The sequence below is a fragment of the Corylus avellana genome, chromosome 5 (assembly GCF_965113065.1).
Source record: "Corylus avellana chromosome 5, dhCorAvel1.hap1.2, whole genome shotgun sequence".
In the NCBI taxonomy this organism is placed as follows: domain Eukaryota; kingdom Viridiplantae; phylum Streptophyta; class Magnoliopsida; order Fagales; family Betulaceae; genus Corylus; species Corylus avellana.
The window spans coordinates 26,930,418-26,948,358 of NC_142494.1; the positions used below are offsets into that span (position 1 = coordinate 26,930,418).

The 17,941-nt window shown below is 37.8% G+C and overlaps 1 protein-coding gene and 1 pseudogene across 1 annotated transcript; both read right to left on the reverse strand.

Moving 5' to 3' along the window:
* Positions 1 to 361: 361 nt before the first annotated feature.
* On the reverse strand, positions 362 to 2,947 carry LOC132182136 (receptor-like protein kinase FERONIA). Its single transcript, XM_059595334.2, has one exon. The coding sequence runs from the start codon at positions 2,945 to 2,947 to the stop codon at positions 362 to 364; it is 2,586 nt and encodes an 861-aa protein (XP_059451317.2).
* Positions 2,948 to 6,131: 3,184 nt separating this feature from the next.
* On the reverse strand, positions 6,132 to 10,906 carry LOC132182140 (uncharacterized; annotated as a pseudogene).
* Positions 10,907 to 17,941: the final 7,035 nt, after the last annotated feature.

The following is a 17,941-nucleotide window of genomic DNA, read 5'->3' on the forward strand; positions in this document are numbered from 1 at the left end:
TTTATAGCTAATTTTTAATCATGCTCTACGGTTACAATAATCCTATCATCATAGTTATAATCTAAAAAAAGAAAGGGAAGATAATGAGTACTAATGCAAAAAAGAACATCCACGTTTTTCTTGTGCTCTCTAAAAATTGATGCTGACTTTTAAGTTATCATGAATTTGTGATAGTAATTTAATGATAATTTTAAGGGTGAGAAGATAATGTCATCAAATGTTTGAGTTTGAATTATACGGCTAGTCTCAGAATTCAAACTCTTAGAACTTGAATATTTGAAGCAAGAACATTATCCTTAACAATATCACCAATAACAATTATAAAACAGACAACATATTAATTTATTTATTTTGCTAGCAATTACAACATTCTTTCATCACCTTTTTGCAACCATGCGTTAAGAGAACACATAGTCCTTGGCAACAAACAATCAGAATCCTTATTAGCAAAATTTTCTATCATGCTCAAATTGGTGCTTTTCGCACTGCCTTCACTGCTAGCGATAAACATGCCGTAACTGTCATCTTCTACCAACTCTTGAAAGAGGGGTCCCTTCATTTCCCCGTGAAGATTGATATTATTGGTGCTCTCCTGGATTTGTAATGCCAACTCAAGGCCCCACACTACCTCGTTCATAGATGGTCGTTTTGTTCGATCATCCAACAAACAATTCACAGCAATTTCACCAAATTTTTCCAGGCACTCCGGTGTGATCTCACCCTTCAAAAACGGATCGACAATTTGATCAAGCATTTTGTTGCGATAGAAGTCTGGGACCCACTGTGCTAGGCTCACTTGGTTCTTTTTGGCCGTACGAAGCAACGGTGGTCTTGCACACAATACTTCACACAAAACGACACCAAAAGAGTACACATCAGACTTTTCCGTCAATTGTTGAAGTCGATAGTACTCCGGGTCCATATACCCCATGCTACCTTTGACCACTGTGCTTACGTGGGTCTTGAACTCACTAGTTGGTCCGATTTTGGACAGTCCAAAATCTGACACCTTGGCCACCCATTTCTCATCCAAAAGAATATTTGTTGTCTTCACATCACGGTGAATGATCATGTGCTTCACATCACTATGGAGGTATTGCAACCCATGGGCTGCACCGATGCAGATCTCAAGCCGTTGCTTCCAGGATAAAGGAGGATTGCCAGTGTCATATAGATGATCACGTAGGTTCCCATGGGACATGTAATCGTATACAAGTATCATCTCGCCGTCATCATTACAATAGCCAATCAAAGACACGAGATGGCGGTGTCGTAGCTGGGAGAGCATCGCAATCTCGGTGTGGAACTCGTGAGCGCCTTGCTGTGACCTGGATTTCAGCCGTTTGATTGCAACTGGGGTGGTTGCATCATCAACGTAGCCTTTATAAACGTTGCCAAACCCTCCAACCCCTATGATTAAAACTTTATCGAAATCGTTTGTGGCTGCTTTGATTTCAGTAAATGAAAACTTACGACAAAATTCAGAAGGTAGAGAAGAGCCCTGCGTCTTAGTTGACTTGGCTCTTTTACTGAGCCGGAAAGCCATTAAACCAATAATAGAGAGTAGAACAATGACAAAAATTGCACCACCAATTATTGCAATTGTTGTTTTCCGATTATTTTTTGACTTCGTTGATGGGCCACCCGGGGTTTCAATTAAAGATGTAACCCCTTCCACTTCCGGGTTGAGCCCAGCAAGACTACCGTCTGATCGGTTCAACTTAAATATTTCCACACCGTTCAAGATGGCATCGTCGAATAGGGGGCGCGGTAACAAATCCGAGTTGGGGTGTAGCGCGAGCCACAAATCTTGTTTGGCCTTGTTTCCACTTGGGACCAACACAACATACTCTCTGTAGACAGGAATTCCGTTACCGCCGCTCCAATTAATCACATCCGCATCTGCCACTGCCGTCTGATTATTGATGAATATGTAAAAAACCCGTTGGTTCCTTTCCACTACCTCTATCTGAGTTTCGCAGAAATGAAGCCTAAAAAGATAGTTAAACCCGCCATCAACTGTGAAGATCCACGTGAGGTTGGACTTCAAGTTAAGCGTAGCATTCGGACCCATTGTACGAGAAGTTTTATACACAATGTCCGGCGCAGTATAGGCCGGTGTGTCCATCGTATACTTTATGGTAACATTAGGCAGGGAAGGCGCCAGCCCAATCGCGCCAAAGATATACTCCGGGTCCTGTTGCCAAGTCCGGAACATACCAGTATCCTGTACGCCCGAGATATCGTTGCCCCCCACGTTTAGTCTAAACACGGTCTCAAGAGCAGTGGTGTTGTCGAAATAGAAGGGTCTGTTGTTATCTGCCATGGTGATCATTCCATCATCCTTATTGTGCATATAGAGATTATTTGGCATAGACACAATCTCTATACCATTAATGAAGGCGTAAGAGCTCGGAGATGGAATAAAGGTTATGTTGAGAAACTGAGTGTGCAACACAGGGATTATGAATTCTTTGATTAAGTAGGATACGGGAGGCTTTATCGAAGAGACGGCTAGGAAGGCACTGAAGTTGCTTAAGAGGGTGAAGTTATTGGCGGTGACCAAGGAGAATGACTTGGATTTATCGAGTCCGGAGTAAGTGGCCGGAAAGAAGTAGAGGCGGACGAACTTCAGGCCAAGCGAGACGGGGAAGGAGTAGGTGAATTTGTTGCGAAAGATGCGTGCAGTCATGTAAGGAACTTGGGCAACAGAAGGGTTATCTTGGGAGGGGGTAGATGCATTAATTGATGTGGTTTGTATATTTGGGGGTGAGAATTTTGAGTTGAAATCGCCGTCCCAGTTACGGCCATCGAGCGAGGTTGATTTGGAGGAGGAGCCACAATTGAGGAGAAAATAGTCGGTGGCAGCGTAGGGTGGCGGGGTTTCGGTGACGGCCTGGGTGAGGAGAAGATGGAGGAAGGAGAGGTAGAGGGCAAGCGAGTGCATGGTGTGGAAGACCAATTCTCCTACGGCTGCTATACCATATATATATGCAGCTTAATTATCTGATGGAAAACACTGAGCAATTGTGTGAAAGTTAGGTCTTTGGATTTATGCGGATTGTTCAACATACACGCTTTTGAATATAAGTTATGTTTGGATTTTTGTAAAGCATTAATGCAACGAATCGATTGTCGTCGACGATGACTTGCTTGGTATTTTCCTCCACTGGTGTGTAGGAGGATAATGGTTACTTATTTCCACAAATGTGAAGGTGGGAAATAAGTGGGACATACATCTACAAATCACAATCAGGGAACAAATTAATCTTTTCATGCCTAAAAGCCCAAATTCAAGAATTTAATTATTCGATCGTAAAACAATACATTTTCACCGCCATTTCTTGAATCTTTAAATCTTTTAGGTATGATAATTGGCATCCCGGCTGCCTTTAGATTTTAGAAGACCGGTAAGATCGAGGTTTATCTTCGACTATGACCTAAGGGAAAAGCCGAAAAGAGCTAATTATGTCGTTGCTCTCTTGAGAAACGCCAATATATATACCTCATATGTCATGCTTAAACCCAGGTATCACACAAAATTTACTCTCTGAAACTTTCTCTACCATGTCAACATGCATGGGACATTCGCGGAAAACTATCCAAAACTTGAATATTAACTTTAAACTATTTCTCGAAAATCAAACAGAAAATAGTTTCTTTCTTTTTAGAAAATGTTCACGTATTCAATTCTTTAAATTGATTTGTTTTTTCTTTTACTATATATTACGTAATAAAATTATATCTCCAAACCGTTATATTTATCTTCAAATTTAAAGATAAATATAAAGGCCTTTTTTTCTTTCCTTTTCCTTTTCCTTTTTCTTTTTCCAAATGTCCTAGTCTGGTTGTCGTTTTCGGAAGAAAAGTCTTACAAGTGAACAAGTGATGTCTTTGATTGCATATTTATCTTCAAATTTGTCTTCAAGGGTAGCTCAATCGGTTAAGGACCACATTTCATGAAACGGAGTAGTTTGAATCCTTCCTCCCCTCTTGTGATAAAAAATAAAAAAATAAAAAAAAATCTTCAAATTATTCCCTGAAAACGATTGCTGAACTTGTAAAAGATACTTTGGACTTGCTCATCAGCCTTGTATTTGGTGTTATTATTCCTCTGTCGACTCTGGCTGGCTGGCTCCACGCTCCTCACCAAATTGGAGAAGCCAATCGAGTCATTTAAAATTTGACAAAAAAAAAAAAAAAAAAAAATTGTGAATTGGGTGATAGTAAACTATGTTAAATGAGATAAGTATAATTTACCATTAAAGAATAGTACTCTATCTCTAAATTACCCTCTGGACTTGCGTCCATAAATAGCTAATTATCTAGATTCTGATTTCCTAAATCTTAATTAATACTATTATTATTAACGTTTTTTTTAAAAAAAAAAAAAAATTATAAGCAATACTATATTGATAAAAGTTATATACGTACAAAATACCTATGTCTTCTTTTGTGCGTGTAATATTATCCTAAAAAAGATAACATAGATGAAAAATGCTAGAGTTATTAACTCTTTTACTAACTTCTTGCTTTAGTATTGACCAAATACTCAGACTTAGAATAAGGGCCACCGGACCAACCTTTCTATTAATATTCAACACATGAGGAATAGCAACCTGGAGTACTACGTGATTAAACTTGAATGTTTTTGGTAAGTTTTTTTGAACCTTGTTATCATATTCAAATTCATGGGTACAGCGAGACACCATTCAAAGTTCTTGACTCGTTACTTATTAAAAAAAAAAAAAAGAAGAAGAAAAAAGGGTTCTTGACTCGTTAACCACAACTTTAATGACAACCATGCAATTTTTTGTTATATACTTTGATAGTAAAGCTTTCTTATATCTGGTTTATTTAATACAAAAGTGAAAATATTAGAGTAAAGCTATAAAATCATATTTTTATCTTACAATAACCAAACAGTCCCAGTATATCAATCATTAGAGAGTCATAGTAAAATAAAAAATTGTTAGGACTGTCACATCAAACTTGTGAATGTTAGGGCACAACAAACTATGTTTATATTTTCGTCATTATTTTTCCAGGATGTTTTCTTCATAATACTGGAGATTTTTAGTTGGTCTTCTCTGAGGAACTATTATAGGAATTAGGAACCTACAGATATGTTACCCATGACATTTTCTTTTTCATCTCTGAGAAGCCTTATATAAATGGAGAAGTGTGTAGCTTCAATGGTGAAAAATAAACTTCTTTTTCAGGCCCCCCTCCCTCTCTCTCTCTCTCCGCCGAAATATATTAATTCCTCAAAATGAAAATGCATGTTGTAAATCATGGTAGACTCTCTCTCTCTCTCTCTCTCTTGAAAGTGTAAGTGTACACACACACAACTTCGATGTATATATTTACGTGTTTTATTCCCTGTCCAAGAGTTTTTTTTTCTCTTGTTCAGAGCGCCTGTGTGCAAAAGATAACTTGATGTGATGTACTGCTGGTCCACAACCTTTCTTCTTCCTGACATGAGAGGTAGCGATTTTTGGTCCAAAACTGGAATGGGATTCATCATTTTGTTGACAGTGATTGTTTGGATAGGCACTATAATGCTTCTTGTGCTATAGAGTTCCAGAAACAGAGTAGCTGATATTGAAGCTTTTGTGGCTATTTTGATTAAGGAGCCAACATTGTGGTTACCGGAACAGGATTACTTGCTAATTTTTTGGAAAGGATTGTTAGACTCTTAAAAGATTTTTCCAGCTAGATATTTCTTTCTCCATAAGAGGCTTGGTCAACAATGAAGTGTATTCTTTGGCATAGTAAATGCAAATAATTTTTATTTTTTTGAGATGCAGTTATTTTCCGGTGCATTTTTTTTCCCATTTCCCATTTGGATCTCATTTTCTTTTATTCTTCTGTCCTCTCGATAATTTGAGATAGCAGTAGCAGATATGCCAGATAATTACTTGGGATCTTCTTTTGGAATCTTGTCCGATGGTACATAACACAAGGGTAAATCAAGTTGTTGCAATCATCAGCGTCACACACGCACACACATATATAAGCACTTGTACAGAATGATCCACTAGCAAAAACAGAAAATAGAGGTCACAAATTCTTCTTAATCTTAACAAAAAATGACTCAATTTCTGGCAAATTTGATATTTCAGCACATCTTCAAAAAAGAAATCTAATGTAATCAGTATCTTCGTAGTACATGTTGGAACATGGAAGAGATCCCACAACCTATAAGCATCTGTTGACACACTGTTCATATCCCTCAACTCAAAATTAGATCCTCATCTTCATCGTCGTCATCATCACCATTATCGTTCCTGCTTTGCTCAGCATATTCCTCAAGTGATGTAGCGGGAAATAACTCCCCAACCTTGTCTTCTTTGTCGGTTGGTGTTATCTTCGAACTTTAGATTTACCTTTGTTCATCATCTGGTGCAACATAAAAGGAAAATAATACCACATGTTAGAGAAGAAAACGGGCAAAAAGGAACAATGAAGTACAAAAAGCACTATTATTGGATTAGTTTCACCCTGTCAAGACATGATAAAAGATCTAAATCCATAAAATGGTCACCAACTATGCACATCAAAACAAGCTCAACTTGGTAAAAACTAGAAATACCCATTAATAAAACAATAACCGGGAAAGATTACACAACCTGAGATACCGGTAGAAACTGAATAAAATGCACAGAAAAGAGATGTATGTTGTATAAGGGCAAACGCCTAATCAACTTGGGATTCAAAATGCAATTTGCACAATAAAATTCAAAACTTGCAGATGTGATTTCCATCTCCTGGAAGTGAGTCTTGGCGTACCAGGGAAGAGGACGGTTTAACACCGAAGCGGTTGAAAATTCCAAAATTAATTTCTCGACGGGTTATAAGCAAGACAAGCATATAATTATCATAATAACTGCAAAGAAAATTTTGAATCTAGAATTTTCATACAGAAAGAAACATTATTCAATTTAAGCTTTGAGCATGGCGGCAATTACAATCTCTTGGAAAACACTACAGCATATGATCTAAATTAGGAGTTACAACATTAATTGTTAATTATTTCTCAATAGAAGGTTGGTGATATAAGGACTTCATGAATAACTAAAAGGTAGATTCTTCATTAATATGGGATAAAGTTTCTGTTCTTACCCAGACAAGAAATTCATAACAAACAACTGATGGGAAAATAAAATCTTTATACTCCTAAGCAAATACAAATATGAAAAGGGATGAAAAGCATTGCTTTAAAGAACTTACAGCACGTAGTAGAGACCTTCGGTCCCTTTCTCGAGCATTCTTAACTGCCTAGAACAAAATCACACAAACCCATCAATTAGCTTCCAAAATGCAAAAAATCGAGCCTTCTTTTCAAAAATGCATACAAATTATAACATAGAGAAAAGAAACTAACGTCCTCAAGCAACTTTTGCTCAGCCTCTACTTCTGAAGAATCTCTACAATAAAAAACCAAAAGCACTCAATAAAAAGGAACAAAATTCATACTTAACTCAGAGAAATAACTTGTCAAACAAAAACCTTTCGACTATACGATCCACACGGGAACAACACTTTGCGCATACACCCTGATCCTTAGCACAACCTACGTCCAAATCAACCCAATGCCAAAATCAACCAAAACCCAACAGCCAAAAGAGGAAATAAGGTACACAATTTGTTTGTTTCACAGAAAATACTTTCTCAAATATGCCTTTCGACCCAAATTCTTTGCTGTTTAGTGGGACAACGGTTTCAATGACACCAAACAGAATCACAAAGAATTCAAAGAGCGAAACCAAGTACTGGTACACAGAGATTATGGTACGCCTGACGAACGGCGCGTTTTGAACATCGCTGACCGTAATTCAATCCAACAACAAAATCAACAAGCGCCCATTGAAATTGAATCGGTCCTTAAAAAAAATTGAGAAACAGAAAACAATAAAAATTAAAAAGATAAAGAAAAAAAAAAAAACCATTTGGTAGGCTCGGTAAGGCGCTTCTACTTTCCGTAACGGCGTTTCCAGTCGATCTGTTCTTTACAACGGGGGCACCCCCCTAAATCTCGGAGTACGGCCTGAGCTTTCCCCCAACTTCCTGTTACAACTATTTATCTTGAGTTCGGATCTAGCTGTCAAGAATTAGACAAGTGTCAGCCAAAGTCTGATGTGATTTTATTAACAAAAAAAAAAAAAATGTAAAAAATTCTCTCTTCCTAGTATTATTATTTTTTTTTTGTTAAATTTTTATGAGTTAATATTTAGTTTCTAATGCTTTAAAATTTATTTTTGAATTTAAAACTAAAACCTAGGGGTGGAAGGTTAACCCTTTAGGGATGGTATCACTTAAAATGAATTTTATCATCCTGCTAGATTTTTTTTTTTTTTTTTTTTTTGTTAAATTTTTATGAGTTAGTATTTAGTTTCTAATGCCTTAAAATTTATTTTTGGATTTAAGACTAAAACTTAGGGATAGAAAGTTAACCCTTTAGGGATTGTATTACCCAAAAGGGATTCGATCATCTTAAATTTGGTACTAATACCTCAAATTTAAATTCTCCTTTAATAATTTATCTTCTTCAATATATATATATATATATTTTTTTAAAAAAAAAATGGGTAAAATGTCTGACGCTTGGCTGCCTCATGGCTTCCGTAAATCTCTATTTGTTTTGTAATACCATTTCATTGATCTTGACGCCGGCGTTGGGTTTCGAAACTGTAACATCCCCAGCCCGTTAAGGCTGAATTTGCCACTTTTCTTCTTTTACAACAAAAATTCTTGCAAAGATCTATAAGGTCTATCAGAGTACTTGATTTTAAAGGATACGATAAATGTATAAAACATTATTCAAGAGATTTTATTACAAGCGAAATTAGAAAACATTAAACCTTAGTTGCAGAATATCATATTATTACAATAACTTATATGAAAAGACTTTGAAAATTAATAATTATTCCCGTCCCCATTCCGGCCTCCTATTCCAGCATCCTTTCTACCTGAAAACAAGAAATAAAACTGAATGAGCCCAAAGGGGGCCCAGCAAGTAAAATCCACAACCATAAATAGTTTTACTCCTTGTTCTCAGTTTTGAAAATCATTTTCGCAAATAAATATAATTCTAGCCATAATAATATCTGTATGTACGGTTGCATCTCCCGTAACATATACATACTATTACATCTAGTAATAGATCATCGTTGTAAATCATCTTTATAAATCATCATCATAATGCATCATTATAAATTATCTCTGTAAATCATCATAGCATATCATCGTTGAAAATATAGTATCATTTTCTCATAATAAGGCCCATGTACACTATTACCCCTGTGCACGAGGGTTGCGGGTCCTTGTGACCATGGCACTGAACTGTGGCCACAGCCATGCCCGACCGTCAATTAACTCTTTCTTGGTGCACTCAACGGTCTAGTTGATGGAATACCACCTTCTGGCATAGCCTCCTTCAGTGGGTTCGCCTCCATCCGAGTATCGGTACCGAACTCTCATCTTATCTTATCTTGGGGCCAAAAATACTCTCCTCCATACATGTGCCCTCATTTCATAAACATTTATCTCATCTCTTGTACTTTTCTTTGTACTTCTTTTGATGCATCTTAGGGCAACATGTAGGAGGGTTTATCATCTTTTTTCTTTCTTATAATCATCATCATTTCTCAACTTTCTTTTCTTAAAATGGAAACTTTTCCAAATATAAACTTGTTGTGCTTAAAAAGCATGTAAAGAAATATAAACTTTCTAAATAATTCTTTTAGAAATCCTTCATGCATGCAACATATCTCCATGACAGGTAAATAAAATAATCATTTACAGTTTGATACAAGAATATATAAATAGCATGACATGAAGTAATTTTAGAAGGGGTAGTGAATTTACTTACCTCTAGACTGAAGCTAGAAGTGGTATGAAGGAATCTAGTTGCTCCAATATGACTAACACCACTAGTATAACTTTTGAAACTAATTTCTAAAGTCCGCTATCTCTTGTGTTCTTTCTTTCTTGTAGCGCTTGGTCTCGCCCTTTCTCTCTCTGTTCTGAGTAAACACTCTTAGAAAGAAGAAAGACCGAGTAAAAAAAGCGGAAGAAGGAAGAATATATGCAAGAGATGGGAGAGGAGATGAGTTGTGAAAATTGTGAAGGAGAAGAGCTCTATTTATAGGAGAAAATCAAACACTATTCTCTCGTCAATTTACAATTATACCCTCATTTTACTATTTCACCAACCCTATACTATTTCACCAACCCCAAACACTATTCTACCTTCAATTTACAATTATACCCTCATTCTATCTTCAATTTACAATTATACCCTCATTTTATCTTCAATTTACAATTATACCCTCATTTTACTATTTCACCAACCCTATACTATTTCACCAACCCCAAACACTATTCTACCTTCAATTTACAATTATACCCTCATTCTATCTTCAATTTACAATTATACCCTCATTCTATCTTCAATTTACAATTATACCCTCATTTTATCTTCAATTTACAATTATACCCTCATTTTACTATTTCACCAACCCTATACTATTTCACCAACCCCAAACACTATTCTACCTTCAATTTACAATTATACCCTCATTCTATCTTCAATTTACAATTATACCCTCATTTTACTATTTCACCAACCCTATACTATTTCACCAATTACCATTCTCTAATTACCACTCTCATAAATTTCCCAAGAATTAAAATCCTTAGCTACAATGGATATTAAAATAACATCATTATCAGAATAATCTATTTAAATAGCTTTGAAAATTCTGGGGCACTACAATCTTCCCTCCTTATTAGAATTTCGTCCTCGAAATTAAAACTTTAATTATTACTATATCCATGAATTTAGATTCTATCATATTCATCAATCAATTAATAATTATGCTATTCTACGTACTTCAACCATAAAATAAGACTTTACAGGAAACTTACTCAAACAAATGAGGGTATTTGTTACGCATGCTTTCTTCCAGTTCCCATGAAGCTTCCTCTGTTGAGTGATTGTTCCACAAGACTTTCACTACTGATATACTTCTGTTTCTAAGGACTTGATCCTTTCTGTCGAGTATTCTTGTTGGTGTCTCCTCGTAAGTCATGTTGGGTTGGATTTGAAGGGGTTCGCTTTCTAAAACATGTGTTGCATCCGGAACATATTTCCTCAACATTGATATATGGAATACGTCATGAATCTCACTTAAGTTCGGGGGTAATGCCAAACGATAAGCTACCGCCCCAACTCTCTCAAGAATTTCAAAAGGACCAACGAACCTAGGACTCAACTTCCCTTTTCTTCCGAATCGCATTACTCCTCTCATAGGAGTAATCTTGAGGAAGACTTTTGTGCCAACTTCAAATTCTAGCTCTCGTCGTCTCGCGTCAGCGTAACTCTTTTGTCGACTTTGAGCTGCTGCTAATCTCTGCTTTATTACTGTTATCTTCTCGCACGTATCTTGGATGATTTCTGGCCCAAGTAGTTTCCGCTCTCCTACTTCGTCCCAATATAGTGGCGACCTACACTTTCTCCCGTACAAGGCTTCATAAGGTGCCATATCGATGCTTGCGTGATAACTGTTGTTGTAGGCGAATTCTATCAACGGAAGATATTGGATCCAGCTCCCCTTGAAATCAAGAACACACAATCGCAGCATGTCTTCCAAAGTTTGAATTGTTCGTTCCGTCTGCCCGTCGGTTTGAGGGTGGAATGCTGTACTGAAAGTTAGCCTTGTACCCATTGCCTCTTGTAAACTCCGCCAAAATCTTGAGGTAAATCTTGGATCTCGATCTGACACAATGGATACGGGAACTCCATGTAGTCGTACGATCTCCTTGACATAGAGTTCTGCGAGCCGATCCATACTGTAATTCATCTTGATCGGTAGAAAGTGTGCAGTTTTAGTTAACCGATCAACAATGACCCAAACCGCATCTTGACCACTTTGAGCCTTGGGAAAACCAGACACAAAGTCCATCGAAATACGTTCCCATTTCCATTCAGGAATAGGGAGAGGTTGTAAAGGTCCTGCAGGTCTTTGATGTTCTGCCTTAACTTGTTGACACGTCAGGCATCGTTCCACGTATTGCGCGATATCCTTCTTCATTCCATTCCACCAATAGCTTTTGCGTAAGTCTCGATACATCTTCGTGCTTCCCGGATGGACTGTATATAAGGATTGATGGGCTTCTGACAAGATGACCTTCTTCAGTTCTGCATTATTGGGAACGCACACTCGGTCACGAAATCTTAACACTCCATCCTTAGAGATCTGAAAATCTGGTTGTATCCCTTTCTCCACTCCTTCACGAATTATAGATGACTCGTTGTCTGAAAGCTGTGCTGTCTTGATTTGTTCCAATAAGGTTGACTCCAAGGTTAGGCTGCTCATGCAAGATTGAACTATCTCTATTCCTTCTTTGTCCAGGTCAAGGAGTAACTTCTGTTGCATCGTGAATGTGGCCGATAATGTTCCCTCCGTGGTTCTTCTGCTGAGGGCGTCAGCGACTACATTCGCCTTTCCAGGATGGTAGTTGATCTTACAGTCGTAGTCGCTTAGTAGTTCCAACCAGCGCCTTTGTCGCATGTTGAGCTCCTTTTGGGTGAAGAAATACTTCAGGCTTTTGTGATCTGTGAAGATTTCGCAATGCTCTCCGTACAAGTAATGTCGCCATATCTTTAAAGCAAAGACTACTGCTGCTAGCTCGAGATCATGAGTTGGGTAATTGCGTTCGTAAGTCTTCAATTGTCTTGAGGCGTAAGCGATAACCTTCCCTTGTTGCATCAGCACGCAACCCAAGCCTTTAAGAGAGGCGTCGCTATAAATTACAAATCCACCAGTCCCTGATGGAAGAGTGAGAACTGGTGCGGTGACTAGCCGTCGCTTCAGCTCTTGGAAACTTCGCTCGCAATCCTCCGTCCACTGGAATTTTTCATTCTTTCTTGTTAATCTGGTTAATGGTGCTGCCAGCTTAGAAAATCCTTCTACAAACTTCCTGTAGTAGCTAGCAAGTCCTAGGAAACTTCGTACTTCATGGGCATTTGTCGGTTGTACCCAATTGACTATCGCCTTCACTTTACTTGGATCCACTGCTATTCCATCCTTGGTGACCACGTGTCCCAAGAAAGTCACATGGTCTAACCAAAATTCACACTTTTTGAACTTCGCATAAAGTTGTTGCTTCCTCAAGATGTCCAACACCATTCGCAAGTGCTCTTCGTGTTCCTCCCGAGTCTTTGAGTAGATTAAGATGTCGTCGATAAATACTACCACACATCGGTCAACAAGTTCTCGAAATACTCGATTCATCATGTCCATAAATGCAGCTGGAGCATTAGTTAAACCGAAAGACATTACTAAGAATTCGTAATGTCCGTACCTTGTCCTAAACGCTGACTTTTGTACGTCCTCCTCCCGAATTTTGAGTTGATGGTAACCGGAACGAAGGTCAATCTTAGAGAATACTTGCGACCCTTGGAGTTGATCGAAGAGATCATCAATCCTTGGGAGCGGGTATTTATTCTTGATTGTAACCTTATTCAATTCCCTATAGTCAATACATAATCGCATCGATCCATCCTTCTTTTTCACAAATAGAACAGGTGCTCCCCACGGTGATACACTCGGACGAATAAAACCTTTGTCGAGTAGTTCCTGTAGTTGATCCTTGAGCTCCGCGAGTTCTCGTGGTGCCATCCGATAAGGAGCCTTGGATATGGGTGCGGTGCCTGGAAGTAGGTCTATAGTGAATTCGATTTCCCTATTGGGAGGTATTCCCGGCAATTCATCCGGGAAAACGTCTGTAAATTCCCGTACAACGGGTATCTCTTCGACTTTTGCTTCCGCTTTCTCCTCTGTTACGCATGCCAAAAATCCTAAACAGCCTTTCCTAATTAATCGAGTTGCATGCACTGCGGATATCAACTTAGGCGTGTTGATAGTTCGATCTCCATAAAATTTGAATTCTTCATTTCCCGGCGGTCTAAACATTACCTCCTTGTGGAAACAATCCACGCACGCATGGTACATAGATAGCCAATCCATTCCTAAGATCACATCAAACCCGCTCATCTCGAATATTACAAGATTTACTGGCATGACATGACCTTTAATTGATACAGGACAACGTCTAACTACCGAGGTACATACGACTGTCTTTCCTACAGGGGTAGCCACTGCTAAGCTTACATCTAATGATTCTAGCTTTAGGTTACTTGCTTTAGCAAAGGAGTATGAAACAAATGAGTGCGTTGCTCCAGGATCAAAAAGAACGGAAGCTATACCATTAGAAATAGGGAGGGTACCTGCCACCACTTCATTGGACGCTGATGCATCACCAGGCGTTAGAGCATAAACCCGAGCAGTTGCATGATTCTTCTGTTCCTCAAGGCGTTTCTGACCGCCTTGGTTGTTGGGAGGGGCCTTGCAATCTCGTTGGATATGTCCAGGTTTCCCGCATTTGTAACATACCAGCTGCCCAAACAGACAGTTTCCTGTATGAGGCCTTCCACATTTCTGACATGGTGCACGGTGACCGCCATTTCCTTGTTGACGGGGGTGTTGTGGTGTAAAATTTCTTTGTGGGTTTTGGTGAAATCTCTTCTTACTGGATTGCTCTCCTGAGTGGTTCCATTGTGAGGCATTTCTCTTTTTCTGGTGGGAATACCCAAAATCTGCATTTTGGTCGGAATACCCTGAATTTGCATTCTGGGTCTGCTCGATTATCGCAGCTTTGTTGATGAGGTCTGATAAGTTTCCAATCTGGAATCCTACCACAAGGTTCATAATGCGTGGTTGCAGTCCTCTTTCAAACTTCCTCGCTTCTAGCTCTCCAGTTGACACGAGATAAGGGGCAAATCGTGATAGTTCGATGAATTTAGCAGCATATTGTTCTACCGTCATTGACCCTTGAACTAGGTCCGTAAATTCCTGGGCTCTGGCTTGTCGAACTGTTTGAGGAAAGAATCGTTCATAAAATTCTTTCTTGAATTCTTCCCAAGGAATGGAATCCTCTTCCTTTATTCCTAGCCGGCTTCGTACTTGTCCTTCCTTGGTTTCCCACCATCGATTTGCTTGACCATTTAGGAGGTAAGTAGCATACCTAACCATCTTATTATCGGCGCAGTCCATTACTTTTAGCAGCCTTTCGGTTTGCAGAAACCAGTTTTCTGCAACTTCTGCACCTGCCTTTCCTTCAAATGTAGGGGGTTGCTGCCGACGAAACCTTTCAAACGTGCAAGCTTGTTGTCCTTCGCTAGTGGATCCGTTCCCGCGTCGGGCCTCTTCTAGCAGGTTCACGAGAGTAGTTGCCAACGTTGCTATAGGTCTTAACTCATGGTTTATGATAGCATTTTCTCCACTTCCGGAGTCGTCGAACTCGGTGTTGATTTCTTGGTTATTGTGATTTGGGGACGCCATTTCTTCACAATCGATAATATAACAATCATTAAACGATTTAGACAAGAATCTTATATTATCTAGTAGTGACTACCACGACTAACTCTACTTGGCCGAAATGTGGCTTCCCATTAACCCCCTTTTTTTTTTTTTTTTTTTTTTTTTTGAAAAGTCTGCCAGAACCTTATAACCTTTGCTCTGATACCAAAATTGTAACATCCCCAGCCCGTTAAGGCTGAATTTGCCACTTTTCTTCTTTTACAACAAAAATTCTTGCAAAGATCTATAAGGTCTATCAGAGTACTTGATTTTAAAGGATACGATAAATGTATAAAACATTATTCAAGAGATTTTATTACAAGCGAAATTAGAAAACATTAAACCTTAGTTGCAGAATATCATATTATTACAATAACTTATATGAAAAGACTTTGAAAATTAATAATTATTCCCGTCCCCATTCCGGCCTCCTATTCCAGCATCCTTTCTACCTGAAAACAAGAAATAAAACTGAATGAGCCCAAAGGGGGCCCAGCAAGTAAAATCCACAACCATAAATAGTTTTACTCCTTGTTCTCAGTTTTGAAAATCATTTTCGCAAATAAATATAATTCTAGCCATAATAATATCTGTATGTACGGTTGCATCTCCCGTAACATATACATACTATTACATCTAGTAATAGATCATCGTTGTAAATCATCTTTATAAATCATCATCATAATGCATCATTATAAATTATCTCTGTAAATCATCATAGCATATCATCGTTGAAAATATAGTATCATTTTCTCATAATAAGGCCCATGTACACTATTACCCCTGTGCACGAGGGTTGCGGGTCCTTGTGACCATGGCACTGAACTGTGGCCACAGCCATGCCCGACCGTCAATTAACTCTTTCTTGGTGCACTCAACGGTCTAGTTGATGGAATACCACCTTCTGGCATAGCCTCCTTCAGTGGGTTCGCCTCCATCCGAGTATCGGTACCGAACTCTCATCTTATCTTATCTTGGGGCCAAAAATACTCTCCTCCATACATGTGCCCTCATTTCATAAACATTTATCTCATCTCTTGTACTTTTCTTTGTACTTCTTTTGATGCATCTTAGGGCAACATGTAGGAGGGTTTATCATCTTTTTTCTTTCTTATAATCATCATCATTTCTCAACTTTCTTTTCTTAAAATGGAAACTTTTCCAAATATAAACTTGTTGTGCTTAAAAAGCATGTAAAGAAATATAAACTTTCTAAATAATTCTTTTAGAAATCCTTCATGCATGCAACATATCTCCATGACAGGTAAATAAAATAATCATTTACAGTTTGATACAAGAATATATAAATAGCATGACATGAAGTAATTTTAGAAGGGGTAGTGAATTTACTTACCTCTAGACTGAAGCTAGAAGTGGTATGAAGGAATCTAGTTGCTCCAATATGACTAACACCACTAGTATAACTTTTGAAACTAATTTCTAAAGTCCGCTATCTCTTGTGTTCTTTCTTTCTTGTAGCGCTTGGTCTCGCCCTTTCTCTCTCTGTTCTGAGTAAACACTCTTAGAAAGAAGAAAGACCGAGTAAAAAAAGCGGAAGAAGGAAGAATATATGCAAGAGATGGGAGAGGAGATGAGTTGTGAAAATTGTGAAGGAGAAGAGCTCTATTTATAGGAGAAAATCAAACACTATTCTCTCGTCAATTTACAATTATACCCTCATTTTACTATTTCACCAACCCTATACTATTTCACCAACCCCAAACACTATTCTACCTTCAATTTACAATTATACCCTCATTCTATCTTCAATTTACAATTATACCCTCATTTTATCTTCAATTTACAATTATACCCTCATTTTACTATTTCACCAACCCTATACTATTTCACCAACCCCAAACACTATTCTACCTTCAATTTACAATTATACCCTCATTCTATCTTCAATTTACAATTATACCCTCATTCTATCTTCAATTTACAATTATACCCTCATTTTATCTTCAATTTACAATTATACCCTCATTTTACTATTTCACCAACCCTATACTATTTCACCAACCCCAAACACTATTCTACCTTCAATTTACAATTATACCCTCATTCTATCTTCAATTTACAATTATACCCTCATTTTACTATTTCACCAACCCTATACTATTTCACCAATTACCATTCTCTAATTACCACTCTCATAAATTTCCCAAGAATTAAAATCCTTAGCTACAATGGATATTAAAATAACATCATTATCAGAATAATCTATTTAAATAGCTTTGAAAATTCTGGGGCACTACAGAAACTGTTGGAACAATACAACCTAATAATTTATGACTCTTGAGTATTGGACCTTTTGGCCTATTTTCTATTTTCTATTTTCTTTCGTTTATTTGGATCGTTATCTTTCGTGTTTGGATCTGCTGCAGGGGAGCCCACCCTTTTTGGTTTTTTATCACTTGTATTTCCAATTTGATTAGAAAAAAAGAATAGTCACAAATAAATCCATTTTCTCCATTCTCCCACATTCAATAAAATAATAATAAATAAAAAAA

Excerpts from the sequence above, each read along its gene's own strand:
- LOC132182136 (XM_059595334.2), bottom strand. The coding sequence starts at position 2,947 with ATGCACTCGCTTGCCCTCTACCTCTCCTTCCTCCATCTTCTCCTCACC.